General features: G+C 42.7%; 1 protein-coding gene across 1 annotated transcript in view; it reads left to right on the plus strand.

The window, feature by feature from the left end:
- The window catches only part of LOC111949757 (delta and Notch-like epidermal growth factor-related receptor), a 74111-nt gene that overhangs the window by 25097 nt on the left and 28245 nt on the right, over positions 1–20769 (plus strand). The window contains exons 2-4 of the mRNA XM_070434063.1: positions 12775–13101; positions 13522–13622; positions 18092–18255. Coding sequence (XP_070290164.1) covers positions 12775–13101; positions 13522–13622; positions 18092–18255 — 592 coding nt within the window. The remainder of the gene's footprint in view (positions 1–12774; positions 13102–13521; positions 13623–18091; positions 18256–20769) is intronic.

Below are 20769 nucleotides of genomic sequence, written 5' to 3' on the forward strand. Positions count from 1 at the left end.
CTGTAACCTGTACTGGAGCCTGTAGCCTGTACTGTAACCTGTACTGTAGCCTCTAACCTGTACTGTAGCCTGTACTGTAGCCTGTAACCTGTACTGGAGCCTGTAGCCTGTACTGTAGCCTGTACTGTAACCTGTACTGTAGCCTGTACTGTAACCTGTACTGTAGCCTGTACTGTAACCTGTACTGTAGCTTGATAAGATAATTTTGTTCTCCAGGTTCATAACCCAATTTAAATATATTACTCAAGTCTGCAAACCAGAATTTGTAAGATCCTGGTCGAATGAAACAGTCAAAGAAATAGTCAAAAAGGTTTATTCACGGAACGCTCTAAAGTCAGGAATACAAAACAATTCATTTTATACTGACTTCTCACGCCCACACATTCACACAACCATACGCACACACACACACACACATACAAACACATACAAACAGACGCACACACATGTCCTGCTACCCAGCTGCCAGAGATTAGTGACCTTGTCCTTGAGACATACTCCCTGTTCTTCTCCCAAATCTCTAGTCAGGTCGGCACCAAGCTCAGACAGTCTGTGTTTAAAATACCATAAAGACATGTTGTCTTTACCCTAATCCTGACTAGGACTACACATTTATTGATTATGATGTTATACATTCTAATCACTTCCATACAATTATATGTTTCAGGGCGGAATATTCTAATCATTCAATTAACCGATAATTCTCACCTAACAAGCCTGTTCATTTTTTTTTTAACCAGCGTCATGAGATGACACCCTCCAGAAAGTATCTTTGTCCAGAAAGTGTGTTAATGCTCCATCCCTGACTGTCTATTATTGAGTCCTTTCCCCCCCTCTTTATTTAAGGGAATCCTGTTCATTCTCGGGGTCACTATCCCAATTACATTTATCTGACAGAACAGCTTCATTAGTGTGTGTTTGTTTGTTTATTTGTGTGAGCAAGCTTGTGCCGTGTGACTGACTGACTAGCGAATTTTAGATGCATGCTGCCTCCATTTCCTAATTATGCTCCATCCCGAAGCAGCCAAAAGGAGAGAATCAACAGATTGGTGTGAAGGTAGTTATCAGATTCCACCATGTTTTGCGGGGGAAGACAGGGAGGAGGAGGAGGGGTGGAAGGGATGGCGAGCGAGAGCTCTAATGAAGATGGGATAAAACAGCAGTAGTGTGACGGTGGCAGGGGAGTGCTAGAGTAACAGCACACCAGCTCCTGTGTTGTACTGAATAAAGGATACATTAAGTGGAGCGCATGCTGTGTGATTACTGGCCATATGGGACCAGTGTTGATGACCGAATAAATCAAATCAAATTTTATTGATCACATACACATATTTAGCAGATGTTATTGCGGGTATAGCGAAATGGTTGTGTTCCTAACTCCAACAGTGCAGAAGTATCTAACAATTTACAACAATACACACATCAGCCTCCTGGATAACAGAGGTGAGTGCTACAGGGCATGATTGTAACTCCCAGAGCTCTGTGATGAATGGTGTATCAGCTCTGTCAGTATGAACAGTGAACGCTGGAGGACAGTAGATTGGTTCTATAGAGTGGGGTTGTTGTGATGAGAGGCTGTGAAGGGGGTGCCTAACTGGAGACTCTCTCTAGCTTGGACTGTTACTCATTTGTCCATGGCACACCATCATTAGGAGTTACAGTGCAGTCGGAAAGTATTCAGACCCCTTGACCTTTTTTTTTTTTACAGCCTTATTTAAAAATGTATTAAATAAATGTTTTTTTCCTCATAAATGTACACACAATACCCCATAATGAAAAAGAAAAAACTGGTTTTAGAAATTTTAGCAAATGTACAAATCTTTTTTAAATGAAATACCTTATTTACGTAAGTATTCAGAACCTTTGCTATGAGACTCAAAATTGAACTCAGGTGCATCCTGTTTCCATTGATCATCCTTCCACTGATGTTTCTACAACTTGATTGGAGTCCACCTGTGATAAATTTCATTGATTGGACATGATTTGGAAAGGCACACACCTGTCTATATAAGGTCCCACAGTTGACAGTGCATGTCAGAGCAAAAACAAAGTCATGGGGTCGAAGGAATTGTCAGTAGAGCTCAGAGACAGGATTGTGTCGAGGCACAGATCTGGGGAAGGGTACCAAAACATTTCTGCAGCATTGAAGGTCCCCAAGAACACAGTGGCCTCAATCATTCTTAAATCAAAGAAGTTTGYAACCACCCAGACTCTATGTAGAGTTGGCCACCCGACCAAACRGAGCAATCAAGGGAGAAGGGCCTTGGTGAGGGAGCTGACCAAGAACCCGATGGTCACTTTGACAGAGCTCCAGAGTTCCTCTGTGGAGATGGGAGAACCTTCCAGAAGGACAACCATCTCTGCAGCACTCCACCAATCAGGCCTTTATGGTAGAGTGGCCAGATGGAAGCCACTCCTCAGTAAAAGGTACATGACAGCCCACTTGGTTTGCCAAAAGGCACCTAAATGACTCTCAAGACCATGAGAAACAAGATTCTCTGGTCTGATGAAATCAAGATTGAACTCTTTGACCTGAATGCCAAGCGTCACATCTGAGGAAACCTGGCACCATCCCTAGGGTGAAGCATGGTGGTGGCAGCATCATGCTGTGGGGATGTTTTTCAGCGTCATGGACTAGGAGACTAGTCAGTATTGAGGGAAAGATGAACTGAGCAAAGTACAGAGAGATCCTTGATGAAAACCTGCTCCAGAGTGCTCAGGACCTCAGACTGGGGCGAAGGTTCACCTTCCAACAGGACAACGACCCTAAGCACACAGCCAAGACAACACAGGAGTTGTTTCGAGGACTTTGAATGTCAAGTCTTTGAATGTCCTTGAGTGGCACAGCCAGAGCCCGGAATTGACGCTCCCCATCCAACCTGACAGAGCTTGAGCGGATATTTTTGAGGAGGAAGAAAGAGAGGGAAAATATTAGTATTACTTGACATTTACTTTAAGCTATCGTATAAGTAAGAGTTTTGACAAGTTAAATGCTCCCAAGGAGTACGATACCAACATTCAGAAGCAGTGATTGAGCATGTTTCAAAGTGGAACCAGGAGATTTATTTGGGGGAGAATAGCTCTCATTCTCAACAGCTGTTTGGAGATATTATAATTGCGTTTGTCCGACTGATCGCTTTACGGCTGATAGAACTATCAGAGATACAGCCAACTAACTCTCGCTATCAGTGCCTGGGCAGGCACACACAAACAACAACATCTTCTCTGGCGTGGAAAATGCGTCTGTGTCCCTGAGGCGCTGTCTGGTGAAACTTTTATGCGACAGTTTCATGTCTTTCTGGGTGCTGCTGAATTATGCTAATAGATGCTAATGTCCTGGGCGCCTCCTCAACAGGAGGATTGTCAGCAGTACCAGGAGGCATTCAGGAAAAGCATCTATTAGCGGTGCCTCAGAGATCAGACAATTTGTCTGGGATTTGAAGAGTAATTTCAGTGTGACGTGATGGAGCTGGCTGTCTATCAAGGGTTGTCGTTCTTCGTGAAAAACGACCCTCAGATACGTGTGTGTACTCTTACTACTTTACTGTGCTCTCGCTGTGTCTATCTGTCTCTGTCTGTCTCTCTCTCTATCTGTCTCTGTCTGTCTCTCTCTGTCTATCTGTCTCTGTCTCTGGCTGTCTTTCTATATGTCTCTGTCTCTGTCTGTCTCTCTATCTGTCTCTGTCTGTCTCTCTTGCCTCTCTGTCCTATCTGTCTCTCTGTTCTCTGGCTGTCTCTCTAATCTGTCTCTGTCTGTCTCTCCTCTGTCTATCTGTCTATCTGTCTATCTGTCTCTGGCTGTCTCTCTATCTGTCTCTGTCTGTTTCTCTCTGTGTCTATCTGCTCTGTCTCTTGCTGTCTCTCTATCTGTCTCTGTCTCTGCTGTCTCTCTCTCTGTCTCTGTCTGCTTCTCTCTCTCTGTCTATCTGTCTCTGTCTCTGTCTGTCTCTTCTATCTGTCTCTGTCTGTCTGTCTCCCTCTCTCTCTGTCTTTCTTCTCTCTGTCTCTCTCTCTCTGTCTATCTGTCTCTCTCTCTCTGTCTATCTGTCTCTGTCTGTTTTCTTCTCTGTCCTCTTCTGTCTGTCCTTGTCTCTTCTGTCTGTCTGTCTGTCTGTCTGTCTGTACTGTCTGTCCTGTTCTGTCTGTCTGTCCTGTCTGTCTGTCCGTCTGTCCTGTCTGTCTGTCTGTCCTGTCTGTCCTGTCTGTCTGTCTGTCTGTCTCTGTCTCTCTGTCTGTCTGTCTGTCTGTTCCTTGTTCGTTGTCCTTTGTCTCTGTCTGTCTCTCTGTCTGTCTCTGTCTGTCTGTCTGTCTCTCGCTCTCTCTGTCTCTCATGTACACACACACACAATGGTTTTTGCACCAAGGCTAATTGCTTTCGAATTTACGTAGCTACTGTAGCTATGGCAACACGGATATGTCGTTATAAAATAGTTTCAAAATCATTTTAGACATCATGTTGAACGACCATATTGGCTTCACAGATTATTAAATAATAATCATGTTCAAGACAGAATGCTCTTTGTTGGAGAAAAATATTGTTCCAGTATTGCCAGAACTTTACAAGCCTTTGGTTGGGGCATTGAGTTGTGTTTGCGTGCTTGCAAGCATGTTTTCATATTTGTCACTAAGGCATAGGCTTGCCTTACGTCTTCCTAAACATCTTCCATCTTCCTTAGTGTGGTYAACCAGTTTGCCACTGAACCGCCCCCGCCGGCTGACCCTGCAGCCTCACCCACGTCACAGATGACTCAGCCATAAACATTGACTGGCTGATAAACTGGATAAATGGGCCAGGCCCAATTATCAACCTTTACAGGCCTGCTGATCTCACTGGCCATGCTCCAGGCCCACTGTTACACCTCTGTCCAATGTGGTGGCCCCGTGGTGCTAGTCTCAGACCTGAATAAACTTGGCCAGGTGTTGTAGCACCAGGACTAACTGAGAGTTCCTCCAGGTCGTACTATAATGGTGCCAGAGGAGATGGCTGCCGTTTTACATGGCTGCCGTTTTTGGTTAAGGGCTTGTAAGTAAGCATTTCACTGTAAGGTCTTCACCGGTTGTAATCGGCGCATGTGACAAATAACATTTTATTTGATTATCAAATTTTACCAATCCTGACTCCATATATTGTACATTTAAACTTTATTACCGCTATACCCTACACACTTTCACTTTCATTTATCTCTATGCCATCTATAATTCAGTTGTTTTACTGAATGAATAAATCACTCCGTAAGAGTGAGCTTGTTCATTTTGTTTGCCGTGGTAGTTCTGCTTGGAGACAGCTCTGTCGCTTCTACTCCTGAGCAATTCCATTCCATTCCATAAATTGTGTTTGCGTATGTGTGTGAGGGCTGGAGAATGGCCAGTATCTCATCCCACTTCTTCCACCACCTCAAATTAATGATGCCAGTTGCTTAATGGAGCACTATATTCTTTCAATAGTATTGATCCTTATTTATTTTTGCTCCAAAATATCTTTAGATCTTTTTTGTTCGTGGCCCATGTGGGAATACACAGTCGGAAGTTAACATACACTTAGGTTGGAGTCATTAAAACTRGTTTTTCAACCACTCCACAAATTTCTCGTGAACAAACTACAGTTTTGGCAAGTCGGTTAGGACATTTTTTCAAACAATAGTTTACAGACAGATTATTTCACTTATAATTCAGAAGTTTACATACACTAAGTTGACTGTGCCTTTCAGCAGCTTGGAAAATTCCAGAAAACGATGTCATGGCTTTAGAAGCTTCTGATAGGCTAACTGACATAATTTGAGTCAATTGGAGGTGTACCTGTGGATGTATTTCAAGGCCTACCTTCAAACTCAGTGCCTCTTTGCTTGACATCATGGGAAAATCAAAAGAAATCAGCCAAGACCGCAGAAAATAAATTGTAGACCTCCACAAGACTGGTTCATCCTTGGTACCACGTTGAAGGTACCACGTTCATCTGTACAAACAATAGTACCCAAGTATAAACACCATGGGACCACGCAGCCGTCATACCGCTTAGGAAGGAGAAGCGTTCCGTTTCCTAGAGATGAACGTACTTTGGTGCGAACGTGCAAATCAATCCCAGAACAACAGCAAAGGACCTTGTGAAGATGCTGGAGGAAACAGGTACAAAAGTATCTATATCCACAGTAAAACGAGTCCTATATCGACATAACCTGAAAGGCCACTCAGCAAGGAAGAAGCCACTGCTCCAAAACCGCCATAGAAAAGCCAGACTACAGTTTGCAACTGAACATGGGCACAAAAATTTTACTTTTTGGAGAAATGTCCTCTGGTCTGATGAAACAAAAATATTAACTGTTTGGCCATAATGGCCATCGTTATGTTTGGAGGAAAAAGGGGGATGCTTGTAAGCCGAAGAACACCATCCCAACCGTGAAGCATGGGGGTGGCAGCATCATGTTGTGGAGGTGCTTTGCTGCAGGAGGGACTGGTGCACTTCACATAACAGATGGCATCATGAGGAAGGACAATTATGTGGATATATTGAAGCAACATCTCAAGACATCAGTCAGGAAGTTCAAGCTTGGTCGCAAATGGGTCTTCCAAATGGACAATGACCCCAAGCATACTTCCAAAGTTGTGGCAAAATGACTTAAGGACAACGAAGTCAAGGTATTGGAGTGGCCATCACAAGGCCCTGACCTCAATCCTATAGAAAATTTGTGGGCAGATCTGAAAAAGCGTATGCGAGCATGGAGGCCTACAAACCTGACTCAGTTACATCAGCTCTGTCAGGAGGAATGGGCCAAAATTCACCCAACTTATTGTGGGAAGRGTGTGGAAGGCTACCCAAACCGTTTGACCCAATTTTAAACAATTTAAAGGCAATGSTACCAAATACTCGTTGAGTGTATGTAAACTTCTGACCCACTGGGAATGTGATGAAAGAAATAAAAGCTGAAATAAATAATTCTCTCTGCTATTATTCTGACATTTCACATTCTTAAAATAAAGTGGTGATCCTAACTGACCTAAGACAGTACATTTTTACTAGGATTAAACTGAGTTTAAATGTATTTCACTAAGGTGTATGTAAACTTCCGACTTCAACTGTAGTTACAGTGCTTGTTGTGTATGTTGGTTGTTATTGTTCTGTGCCTCTGTGAGCTATTAGATGTGCTAATTCACACTGTTAACCCTGTCCCTGTATAGACAGTGGTTGCCTATCAAGAGAAGTAGGCGAGCCAATTGCACCAACAGCTTTGCCATTCATACATCCAGAGAAACTGATTCTAGTATGTTGGGTGTTTGCTATATGATGTCAGTTCCGTAGGCGACAGTTTTTGTGACACATTTCTATGCTATGTTGATACTGTGTTGTGTGTGGTGCCTTTAGCGATGTTAGCCTACATACTGTATCTAGAGGGAGTGTGGTGCTAGCCGTCAGAGAGACAGTTTTCCTAGTGTGTCTTTGTTGCGGTGGCTAGGTCTGTGGGCCGTGCTACAGCTGTGTGATCAGGTCAGCAGTCTCTCTGAGGGGTTGTGGAGTGGGCTGTTGGGCCACTGTGCTCCTCCAGTGTAGTTGCTGTAAGTGTGTCTCATAGAGCCTCATGAGATAACACTTGAGAGAGTTTAGTGCTAATGAGCTGTGAGTCAGTCATAGGGAGAGCAGGGCTGTTAATGACACACACACACACACACACACACACACACACACACACACCACACACACACACACACACACACACACACACACACACACACACACACACACACACCACACACACACACACACACACACACACACACACACACTGGAGATTCTACATGAGTATCATCAGCATGCTGTTCACACACACTCTTTCCTTTGCTAATAGGAACGGAGTGACACACACGTTTGAACTGTGTGGCTGCCTGGTGGCAGATAAATGGCGATTCTAAGATTCTGTGGTGGGAAGCAAGATTATTGACTCATGTAAGAACCGCCTGTCACACTAAACAAAGGCAAGGGTCGTATTCAAACGGACACTGTGACAAAACTTTTGCAACGGAAACAAAAAGTGTTTCTTTTTGGACTCTCCTTGTTTCAGTCCGTTTTCCATTAGGTGCCTTATGAACAGGGTTGGGTAGGTTACTTTTGAAATGGAATCTGTTACAGTTGCTAGTTACCTGTCCAAAATTGTAATCAGTAACGTAACTTTTGGACAACCCAAACTCAGTAATGTAATCTGATAACACTACTTTTAGATGACTTTATTTTTTATTTTTTAAGAGGCATTAGAAGACAAAAATGTAGGTTACCAATTGAATGACATCTATTGCAGGATAAATCAATGTCAAAGTTTACATAGCTGGCCATATTGGAAGTTACATTTACTTTATTGGTTGATTATGTAGGCTTCTTCTAACCATCGTTTTCTACTACATAAATAATACGATTAAATTATGTCTTTACATTAAAAAACGAAGTCTATCACAATTCCAGTCATTCAATAAATGTATATACTCTTGAGCTCAAGAATAGGACTTGTACATATGGACGTATAGATTAGCCAAATTGTTTTACCTGAGCATGAAATTAAGGACTTATTAGCCAGCCCTATGATTTTGTTCTTAAAGGAGGACTGATTAGGCTCATTGATTTGAGTTGAAAAATAAATGCTGTGTTCATGGAATGGCATGCTTGGAATCCAATATTACAGTTTTTTTCAATTGCTAACATGCATTGGTCAAAACTGAAGTCACATTGTCAAAACTCTTCACACAGTCAGCGAAACAGAAGTGTATGTGGACCAAACTGTGAATCATTTTTCATTGCTTTCACACAAAATGCATTCAATGACCACATTCTCCGAAATCCATGAACTCTTTTCTCATTCATACTCCACCACCTGCAAAACTATATATTTGCAGCACATGTTTTCAAATGCCAAAACTGTTAAAAACACATTAAAAAACAGAATGATGGCAAATGTCGTGCATTTCTGCAGTAACCAGATTGAAACATATAGAAAATCTCAGAAGAATATTTAATCAATCCGAACACAGCTGATTGCAATTTCAGCTGAAAGCCTACCCAAGTGTCCTGTTTTTAGTCTTGTTACCAAACAGACAAAGAGGACGGCTTCGGAATGATTTAGTTTGGAAACATGGATCAAGGAAGACAGGWTGGMGGGGAYAGAAGAGTGGCAGGGAGAGGGAGAATGCYTGGAGGACAAAGGAGAGGAAGACCAAGAGCGGTGGTCTCTGATGAGATAAGTGCCACAATTATTGACCATGTTGTAAACCATGGTCTCTCTGAGAGAGGCCGGTTTAAGGGTGCAACCAAATCTGCAGCTTTCAACAGTTGCATCAATAGTACGCATTTTCCGGCTAAACAACAGGTGCGATGTACATCCTTCAATGATAATTGAACTACATATTACAGTACAATACAGTATGTTCACATTTTTACATGTACTGACATTTTGAAATATATTGACTGTTTTGTGTTTTTCAGTAGGATCCAAAGGTTGCCTCCCACAGGAGGGAGAGGCAGAATATTATCAGATGCGCAGGAAATTGCCATTGTTGACATGGTAATTAGCAACAATGCAATAAAACTGCGGGAAATTCGGGACAGATTGCTGGCAGACATTATCACTTTTGGGAATGTGAATACGGTCAGCACAACGACAATTGCCAGAGTCCCAGAGGAAGATTAAATAAGGATGAAGCTGTAGGGTACACTGTACCCTTTGAGAGAAACGGTGAACGTGTGAAAGAACTCCGGTATCAATATGTCTGTTCAATAACCAAACGGTACATACACAGCTATGCATAATGTAAAGTACTGTGAATTTACTGTATTTTAGAGAGTAATGGAGATGGAAGCCAGGCAAACTGCACGTACATTCATCTTTGAGGATGAAGCTGGATTCAACCTTCAAACACGCCGCAGGGAAAGATATGTGATTGGACAGAGAGCAACCGTGGATGTCCCAGGCCAGAGAGGAGCTAACATCAATGTGTGCAGCACTGTTCAGTGAATGAAATGCAGGAGAGAGAGATAACTGAACCCTCAATGTACTGTACAGTAATGGTGATTATACTATACATGTTGTTTTTTTTGTAATTATTACTGCAGCCCTGGAATTTCTGGAATTTGTTTTGTTTCTACTTTTTATTTTTCACAACTAAATTACTATATGCGAAGATATAGAAAAAAGAAAGGCTATTGAAGCAAATTTCTGATTCATTCTTGTTACATATACTTTAGTACAGTCAAAGTGAAAAGGTGTTATTCTTATTCTATAATGAAATACGGATTTATGTGAAAAACCATTCAAACTTCAAAGATAAAATTTCCTCTTTTATGTAGTGCTCCTTGTTAGTGTTTTTTAGATCAGTGTGTTATGAGTGACAATGTTATGCTTTCTGAGTGAGAATTGTTGCCAGTGTTATGGTCAATCAAGCTTATTTTGAGACATGAAGTGTTTTGGTGGTTTGAGTGAGTTTTGGAGGTGAGATTAACTGTTTGGCCCAGATGCATGTTAGTAATGAAGACCGTGTGAAGCGTTTTGAAGAAGTGGCTTCAGTATTGACCGATGCTTGCTAGCAATTGAAGAAAACTGTAAGTGATATCTGTATCGCCGTAGACTACACCACTGCTGTCATCCTTAGTGCCAAGCTTTTATTCAAATTGGATAATCTTTGGATGCCGACAGCAGTCGTACTTTTGGAAGACATAGCTTGGACTGTAGCCTACAGCAGCCTTTTCTGGCGATCCATTGAACACGTTTTGTGTGTCGTCATAGTGATCTCTGATTTGTGGTCAGACTCGCTCTGGTGGGACAAATTTAAATGTGCGCCTTTTTTCAATGCTGATTTGAATGTCATTGAGAAAACAAGTGTGAAGGATTTTGTTTTTGTAATCTGTTACTCCACCACCCCTGCTAATGAATATGACCAACGTGTCCCGGACTGGAGTCAACATGGCATGCTTAGCTTTACCTTCTCTCACCTTCAAATGCTTTTGTCAGAGTTTCTTTTTCTCTTCAGACCTTCTTTATTCTCTCTACAAATCTGGTGAATTATTAATGGCATACAGCAGCATGAAAGAGACTGTCACGGTCCAGTCAAGTCATGTGTGCGTGAGGAACCTTGAGCGTCCGGTGATTGAGTATTTGTTTGTAACTGTGCATTAATGTATCTTTTGTTGTGGCCTTTACGTACAACAACAAAGCTAGAATGTGACAAGTGGACATATTGGCAACAGGCTTTAGCAAGTAGAGATAGTGAAAAGCAAAGAAGATAAGAAAGAGGGAAAAGAACATGAAAGAAGAGAGATGAGACATGATATGCGGATGACCCAACAATATACACGTCAGCTACTACAGCGACTGAAATGACTGCAACACTTTTAGTTTTAGAGTGGGTGGCCAGGAATAAGTTAGCCCTAAATATTTCTAAAACTCAAAGCATTGTATTTGGGACAGAACACTCACTAAACCCTAAACCGCAACTACATTTTGTAATAAATAATGTGGAAATTGAGCAAGTTGAGATGACTAAACTGCTTGGAGTAACCCTAGATTGTAAACTGTCATGGTCAAAACATGTTGATACATTAGTAGCTAAGATGGGGAGAAGTCTGTCCATAATAAAGCGATGTTCTGCCTTTTTAACAGCACTATCAACAAGGCAGGTCCTACAGGCCCTAGTTTTGTCACACCTTGACTACTGTTCAGTCGTGTGGTCAGGTGCCACAATAAAGGACTTAGGAAAATTGCAATTGGCTCAGAACAGGGCAGCACGGCTGGCCCTTGGATGTACACAGAGAGCTAATATTAATAATATGCATGTCAATCTCTCCTGGCTCAAAGTGGAGGAGAGATTGTACTTTTTTGAGAGGTATTGACATGGGAGGCACACATTACTACATAGAGCCATGACTACATGGAACTCTATTCCACATCAAGTAACTGATGCAAGCAGTAAAATTTGATTTAAGAAACAGATTAAAAAACACCTTATGGAACAGCGGGGACTGTGAAGCAACACAAACATAGGCACAGACACATTCATACACACACACACACACGATAACATATGCACTATACACACACATACACATGGATTTAGTACTGTAGATATGTGGTGGTAGTGGTGGAGTAGGGGCCTGAGGGCACACGGTGTGTTGTGAAATCTGTGAATGTATTGTAACCCTATAAAAAAATTGTATAAAATGCCTTAATTTTACTGGACCCCAGGAAGAGTAGCTGCTACCTTGGCAGCAGCTGATGGGGATCCATAATAAATACAAATACAAATAGAAGAAAGTGAGATTTGAGAGTTTAGGCTGGTAGTTCAGCACCTTGTGAACTATCCAAAGTTTAGACTGAGCTCCCTTACATGATATAAATATACAACTGCCGTATAACATTGAACTTCCTGCTACTGTTGGTTTTGCAGCCTAAGCAGAAAAAGTTGTAATAAAGATCCAGGTGTTAATAATGGACAAAGGGAGAATCCTCTGAGCCAATGGTGATGGCCGTTACAGAATAGTGAGGATACAGGCTGTGTCTCGAATGACACCCTATTCCCCATGTAGTGTACTACTTTTTATTGACCAGAAGTAGTGGTTGTAAAGGGTGTAGTTAGGGGACAGTAAAGAGCTCTGGTCAAAAGGAGTGCACTATGGAGGAAAAGTTGTCATTTGAGATGCATCCATAATATACAGTGGTTTATGTACAACGTATATTGAGTCTGAAATTGTCGTTTTATTTCCCATGTCATCTACAGTCATTTTCCCTCTCCTCTTTGTGTTGTCAGTTTTTCACAGACCCCTGTGCCAGCAGCCCCTGTTTCCATGGCAACTGTAGCCGCAGTGGTGAGGGCGAGGCTTACACCTGCGAGTGCATCGAGGTACAGGAAAGGGGAAAACGTGTGAGCGAAGCCACCTTGGACCTGCTGCCTGTCTCCAATTGGGACCACGCCACACCCCCTGCCCCGAACAGAGCCCACGCCGCCACATGCCCACAACCGCCCTCAGCCCTCCAGCCAACCATGGTGTCCACTACAACGCAGGCCCACTCACACGCTGCAGCGTGGCAGCCTAAGGCTGGACAGAGACTCTTGGTGTGCAGTGGGGAGAAAGAAAGGTCAGAGATGAATGCTACCTGTACTAATATTTGTCACAACAGACCATCTGATCAGCTAGCTAGGTTCAGAGTTCACGAACTTCTTTTATTTGTTTTATAAAATAATGACATTTAGCAGCCTCTTGCTCGCATCATGTGTGTATTGTGTGGGATGTGTTGTGTGTGTGGTGTGTGTGTGTGTGGGTGTGTTGTGTGTGTGTGTGTGTGTGTGTGTGTGTGTGTGTGTGTGTGTGTGTGTGTGTGTGTGTGTGTGTGTGTGTGTGTGTGTGTGTGTGTGTGTGTGTGGTGTTGTGGATGTCGTTTCCGTGTGATGAGTATGTTTGTCTCTGTGTGGTCACATGCACCATGGGGTGGTGCTGCTTCTGTGAGTGTGTATGTGTGTCTCTGTGTGTATGTATGTGTGTGTGAGTTCCTGTTCCAGGTGACAGAGGGACTGCATTGTGTGAGTCCTGAGCTGTGTGAGCTGACCTCTGGAACTCTGACTCTCTCTCTAGAGGTGCCTGAGGAGACTGCCATCAAGTAAGAGTACTGGTACCTTCCTGTGTGTGTGTGCGTGTGTGTGTCTCTGTGTGTGTATATATGTTTGTGTGTGTGTGTTTACATAGTGCTCTCCCTCTCTCCCCTGTGTGCTCCAAATCTCCCTTTCCCTCTCTTCCTCTCACCCCTGTTTATCCTAACCTCTTCCTCTCTCCCCTGTTTATCCTAACCTCTCCCTCTCCCCCTGTTTATCCTAACCTCTCCCTCTCTCTCCTGTTTATCCTAACCTCTCCCTCTCTCCCAAGTGAACTGTAGTTCTGCATAAAACCACACTGGAGACTGCACTACATCTGTCTTCCCTTGAGATCATTGTCTTATGATTATCGTCCTGTGTCATTTACATGGAACTTGCAGTCTTTCATTATTTAGTCAGCAACCCGATGGTAGCAAATTACCTCCATTGTGTTGCCCAAGTATAGTGCCTGACTGCAATGTGTTCTGATTTAAGCAAGCATCCTAAATGTCCTTTATTGGTCATACAAAGTGGTAGATGTCCATTTATGGTGTGTCTTTATGAATGATGGGAGAGTGGAGACATAAGAGGCCTTTATCAGCAAAACAGTGTCCGCTCTTGGTTGCAGGCAAATATAGTTTTTATGTTGTGTTGGTGTGCTGTCTAATTACTGATGGCGCCTGCGCTTGTGCAAGCTCACATGCAGACACACACACAGACACAAACTGAAAGTGACATCAATTTAGGAATGCTAATGAGAAAGAGGCTGAATGGAAGAGAGTGAGAGAGAGAGAGATGAGATTGCTTGTTTACTTACTTCAAATTGTAGTCGTCACATACACAGCTTACAGCATGTATATAAGGTGCAGTGAAATGCTTGCGTGCTAGCTCCCTCAACAATGCAGCACAATAATCACTATCAATAATAAAAAAGTATAATAAAAAATAACAAGTTGTCAGGCCTGTGCAGGGAGTCAGCTAGGGTTAGCTGTTCAGCAGTCTGATGGCCTGGTGGTAGAAGCTGTCTCGGAGCCTGTTGGTTCGAGAACCGATGCTTCGATACTGTTTGCCAGATTGTAACAGAGTGAACAGTCCATGGTTCGGATAACTAGGAGTCCTTGGTGATCTTTCCTCTGATACTGCCTGGTGTAAATGTCCTGGAGGCCAGAGAGCTCGCCCCCCAGTAATGTATTGGGCCGTCCGCACCACCCTCTATAGAGCCTTGCGGTTGAAGGCGGTGCAGTTGCAATACCAGGCGGTGATACAGCCAGTCAAGATTCTCTCGATGGTGCAGCTGTAGAACTTCTTGAGGATCTGAGGGCCCATGCAACATTTCTTCAGCCACCTGAGGTTGAAGAGGCACGGTTGCGCCTTCTCCAGCACGGTGTCGGTGTGATTGGTCCATTTCAGGTCCTCTGTGATGTGCGCGCCGAGGAACTGGAAAATGGTGACCCTCTCGGCTGCAGCCCCATCAATTTGTTTGGAAACAAATGAAATGTGATTTTTCAAGTTTGTTTTTTCATCAATGAGGACCCCCAAGAATTTAGTGGATTGAATGCGGGAAAATCGATTTCCTAACGGTGAATGTAGAATAACGAGTATGTAAAAGCTTTTTAATAATTCAAGTTGGGCTGTCAAATGATTTAACTAATGAATCGAGTTAATGGCATTAGTTAATTGCAATTTGCTCATGTGTGGCCCTAAATAAATATTTCTCCATTTAAAAAGCAGTGCAGATTTACAGGCATATTATGCTTTGATTGTAAGGGACAGAAACACAAAAGGATCTACATCAGAATGTTTAAATAGCATTTTCACCATAAACAACACAAAAGTCACTGTAACATACAGCTATTCATGCTCCCAATGTTTAAGTAGGCCTACTCCCTCTTATCAATGTTCTTGAGGTTTACACTTGCGCACAGCACACACATGCGCTATTTTAAAATGGCCCACGACATGCACACGAATCCGCGGCAGAAAGAAAAAATATAACTCTGGTAATATTGGGCATGACTTCTACATGATTTTGGCTAGAGGCACACGGTCTTCAGCAATTTTAATGCACAAGCATTGACTGTAGCTGTGTTCCATGTCGTGTTCTGTGCTTAAAAGGGTTTGTTACTAAAACACGTGTTCTTGAAAGTTTCCATGCGGTGAAGAAATGGAGACATGATTTACGGTGTAATTTTTTTTTACAACGATAAACATGTTGCGCATAACTTTGACAGCCCTAATTTAAAGACACCTTATTTGCTTTAAACCAGTCATCTACGTTTGTTTTATTACGTATTCATTTTAACGATCAATTTCTGACCATCTTTATCAGACAGAAAGATGTTGGTGTCATCAGCAAGCAATATAAAGCGTCCAATCAATCAAAATTGTCATTAACATAATTTAAAAAGCTATGGACCAAGGATCAAACCTTGAGGAACTCCACAGYGGATGTTCTTGAACTGTTTCCTATAAACCAAGTAGCTCCTAAACCAGTCGAGGTCTCTATTTCGAAGCCCATAAGTTTGTAATTTATGCAACAACAAAAAAATTGTCAGCAGTATCGAAGGCTTTCGAAAGGTAAATGCTTTCTTATTTACTTATGTGTGTGTGTTTTATTTATCTGTGAGTGACTCAGCCAGTGGGAAGAGTCTGGAAGTGTAGCTGGTGTTGAGTTAGAGTGCATCTGCTTTGCTGACACTGTCTGTCTGTGCAGAGAGACTCTCTCTTCCAGTAATTGGCCCAAAGTCAGATGAGTAATGGCCCTTGACCACATCAGTCATAACTCTACTCCCTGGCCTTCAGAGCTGTACTGTCACCACAGTACAGCAGTACTCAGTACTGAGCAGTACCTCCACTGAGACAGACAGGACCAGGCATTACTCATATCCACCATCCCATCCTACTAGCATGGGGTTTTGTGTGTTTTATAAAAACCTATACAGTCCCTTCAGAAGGTATTCATACCCCTTGACTTATTTCCCATTTTGTTGTGTTCTCACGCATCTACACACAATATTCCATAATGACAAAGTGAAAGCAGATTTATTGAAATTGAAATACAGAAATATCTACTTTACATAAGTATTCACACCCCTGAGTCGATACTTTGCCGGCGATAACAGCTTTGAGTAATTTTGGGGTATGTTTGTATCAGCTTTGCACATCTGGATTTGTGGATTTTCTCCCATTCTTCCTTGCCGATTTTCTCAAGCTCTGTTAAGTTAGATGGGGAGTGGCGGTGAACAGCAATTTCCACAGATTTCTAGGCTTTGACTCAAGGACTTTCACATTCTTGATCTAAAGCCATTCCAGCATTGCTTTGGCTGTATGCTTGGGGTCAAATCTTCGCCCCCAGTCCAAGGTTGTTTGCACTCTGAAGCAGGTTTTCATCAAGGATTTGCTTGTATTTGGCTCCATTAATTGTTCTCTCTATCCTTACCAGTCTCCCAGCCTCTGCCGCTGAAAAGCAACCCCATAGCATGATGCTGCCGCAACCATGTTTCACGGTAGGAATGGTGTTAGATGGGTGCTGAGCTGTGCCTGGTTTTCTCCAGACATACCGCTTTGCATTCAGGCCAAAGAGTTGAATTTTTGTCTCATCAGACCACAGAATCATTTGCCTTATGATCTCAGAGTTGTTCACATGCGTTTTTGCAAACTCCAGGTGTGTTATGTGGCTTCTGTCTGGCCACTCTCTCATAAAGCCCAGATTGTTGAAGTGCTGTAGAGACTGTTGTCCTTCTAGCAGGTTCTCCCATCTCAGCCAAGGAACTCTGTAGATCTGTTAGAGTGGTTATTGGGTCCTTCATGCACGGTTGCTCAGTTTGGTCGGACAGCCAGATCTAGGCAGAGTCTGGGTAATTTCACATTTGTTAAATTTCCCAATGATGGAGACCACTGTGCTCTTGGAAACTTTCAACACTCTTGAAATTGTTTCCCAGATATATGCCTCATCACAATTCTATCTCGGAGATCTACGGACAGTTTCTTGGACTTCATGGTATAGTTTCTGCTCTGACATGCACTGTCAACTGTGGACCCTTCTATAGGCGTGTATGTTTTGTTCTAAATCATGTCCAAACAATTGAATTGACTGTAGGTGGACTCCATCTCAAGGATGAACAAAGAAATTGGATGCACCTAAGTTAAATTTGGAGTGTCATAGCAAAGGTGTGTGAATACTTATTTAAGTTAGATATTTCTGTATATCATTTTTTTCAATCAATTTGCTAAAATGTAAAAAAACAACAACATGTTTTCTCTTTGTCATGATGGGGTGTGTAGATGAGTGTGAATTTTTGTAATTTTATTTAAAAAATATTCTGGCTGTAACAGAACAAGATGTGGAATAAATCAAGGGGTATGAATACTTTCTGAAAGCACTGTAGCAGGCTGGTAACAAAAGTGTTTGGCTCAGACTCTCTTTCTCTCTTACACTCTCTACCCTCCCCCTCCCCTCTCCCTCCTCCCCCTCCCCTCTCTCTCCCTCTCGCTTCAGGATTGTGGTGAATGTGAGTGGAGCTCCCGTCCTGTGGCGTGTTGACAAGGATGGCTTTCAGCATTCCTCCTTGGTGGAGGGGACCATCATGTGGTTCCAGCAGGTCTCAGATGGACTGGTGGTCCCTGACCACTCCCTCCCCATGGGACACAACTACTTCCTCAGTAAGTAGGAAGCTCTTCCACAACTACAATAATACTGCTACAAAAAACAATATGGATTCGGGAGGCGGGGTGGGAAACATGGTTTCCGGGTGGGGAGGGAGGATGCGGGCGGGTAGATGGGGAGGGGGGGTGGGAAACATGGTTTCCGGGTGGGGAGGGAGGATGTGGCGGGTAGATGGGGAGGGGGGGTGGTTTGGGTTATCTTTGTATGCATTTCCTTGATAGTGTTTGTAGTTGGTCACAAACAAAAAAATAATATGGAGGAAGGAACTTTATCCTGTTATTTATCCTGTTATTCTGTTATCCTCCTGTCCATCTTGTGGGAAACCTAGACACATAGTGCATAAGACACAATTACTTCCTCAGTAAGGCCCCTCCTSCATCTCAACTTACTTACTTAAGTAATCCTATTTGTTCCCATGTGGAACAGAAGGCTTTCTGCCACTTCAATACAACTGTTAAAAACCATATGGAGGAATATACTGTAGGTTACACTATTCTGTSTGTCCATTTGGTGGTAAACATATATGCATATGTGTTATGGCACTATCACTTCCATATTTCCAAACCTGTCATTGGTGCATACTGTCTTTTGGGTTAGAGATGGCTATCTTCAACTCCAAGGGAATGGATCCTTGCATAGCACATATGGTGATAAAAGTGCATATAATACATATTTATACTTAGAACATACGTGTAGTTTATTGGTATAAGGTACCTCAAAGTCAGAGCCATGAATAGGACAGTATGGTATTCCATCATGTTTTCAATATTAACATTCACATTCTCTGCTGTGTTCCGAGTTGTCTGGATCAGTAATTTGCATGAAATGTCAATCAAGAACACAATATCCATAAAATCCATAAACAATATGATAATGGCTCATTTGTATGGGGCTGGCGCACATAAACACTTGGCTTTGGAATTCAATTTTGTTATCTTTCTGCATATTTTATCGRTAAGTCTTTCTATTTCCAATGAGGAATGTTACATGTATGCCCTGAGGGTTCGGTAGATTCCAGCAGGTGTGGCGTCATAATTGGTGTCCTACCCTTCAGTGAATTTTCTACTTGACCCCTGTGCGTGGCCTCCATAACAACACAGCTTTGTTGTGTCTCAGCTCGTCTGTCCACTGACCTTGTGCTGGCTGGAGACACTCCGCCTGAGATCCTGCGGCTCTGTCTGAGGAGATGGTGTTTGTGGGGGGCAACAGCAAGAGAGAGGGGGGAGAAGAGAGAGATATAGAGGGAGGATGAGGGGGAGTGAGGGACGGGAGAGAGGAGAGGAAGAGTTGTTTTTCTGTCATCGTGTTTGGTTGTTTACCACTCTGGATAATAAATGAGTCACGTCCTTGAGAGCAAGACTGCTGTGGAGCTGTGTTTATGTCTGCTTGTTTGCATCCCACATAATCTGCCTCACATGCAAAAACATGCACTACACACGCACACGCACACGTGAGACAGATGTTGTGAATGAAATACTGATGGTGGCATACAGAGTGGACTGTAAAATATACATATATATGATTCAACGCACAATTYTAAGGCAACCAGCTGCAATAGGAGTAAACTCACAACGGAAAGTTTGGGTGTGAACATTTTGTTGAGCAACCACAATTCTATTGAATCTTTTTTTTTTACAGTGTGCGTGTTTAATGCTACGTTTAGACAGGCGGCTCAATTCTGATTTTTATCCCACTAATTGGTCTTTTGACCAATCAGTTCACCTCTGAAAAAGATCTGATGTGAAAAGATCTGACGTGATTGGTCAAAAGACCAATTAGTGAAAAAAAGATCAGAATTGGGCTGCCTGTCTAAACGCAGCGTGTGTGTGACTGCATGCGAGTGCTGCAGCCAAGAGGAGCAGTGACTGTGCATTTGTGAGCTTGTGTTGTGAGGCACAGACATCATTGGGCTGACCTAACCAGAAAATGGTGAGGTGTTAGGGGACCAGCTTGTACAGACTCCTGATTGGCTGCAGGGCTTTGCTGTGGCAATGACTTATCCTGGCTGTGCTCACGCCTCATTGGCTCAGAGCAGGTTCCTAACAATGGCTGTTAATCTTCACTTTGAGTCTATTTTTAAATGGATGCTTCTGTTTTGATTCATATTTGCTCACGTGGCCTTTTCTTCAACATTTCTCTAATAGTTGGTCGCCGAGGAAATCAATTTTTCTTTTGCAGTGGCAGCTAGAGGTGTCTTATCCAGGCAATGATCCATATGCAACCCCTCCTAGAACATTTGTCAAACATAAGGGGTTCTGGTCAATGTTGCGCACAATGATGTTCATCTTCTGTTAGTTTAAACATAATCTTCTTTGCAAGGAACCATCACTTCTCTCTGCACCTAGCCTCTGTACCTAAGTCCTTGTCGACCCCCCCCCCCACCACCATTTTCTCTCTAGTTAAATAGGCAGTTTGTTCAATATTGCTCACATGTAGTCCTGTCTCTTATACACATCTAGATGTGTATAAGAGACAGGGTGTTGAGTTAGAGTGCATCTGCTTTGCTGACA

This window comes from Salvelinus sp. IW2-2015, linkage group LG22 (assembly GCF_002910315.2).
Source record: "Salvelinus sp. IW2-2015 linkage group LG22, ASM291031v2, whole genome shotgun sequence".
In the NCBI taxonomy this organism is placed as follows: Eukaryota; Metazoa; Chordata; class Actinopteri; order Salmoniformes; family Salmonidae; genus Salvelinus; species Salvelinus sp. IW2-2015.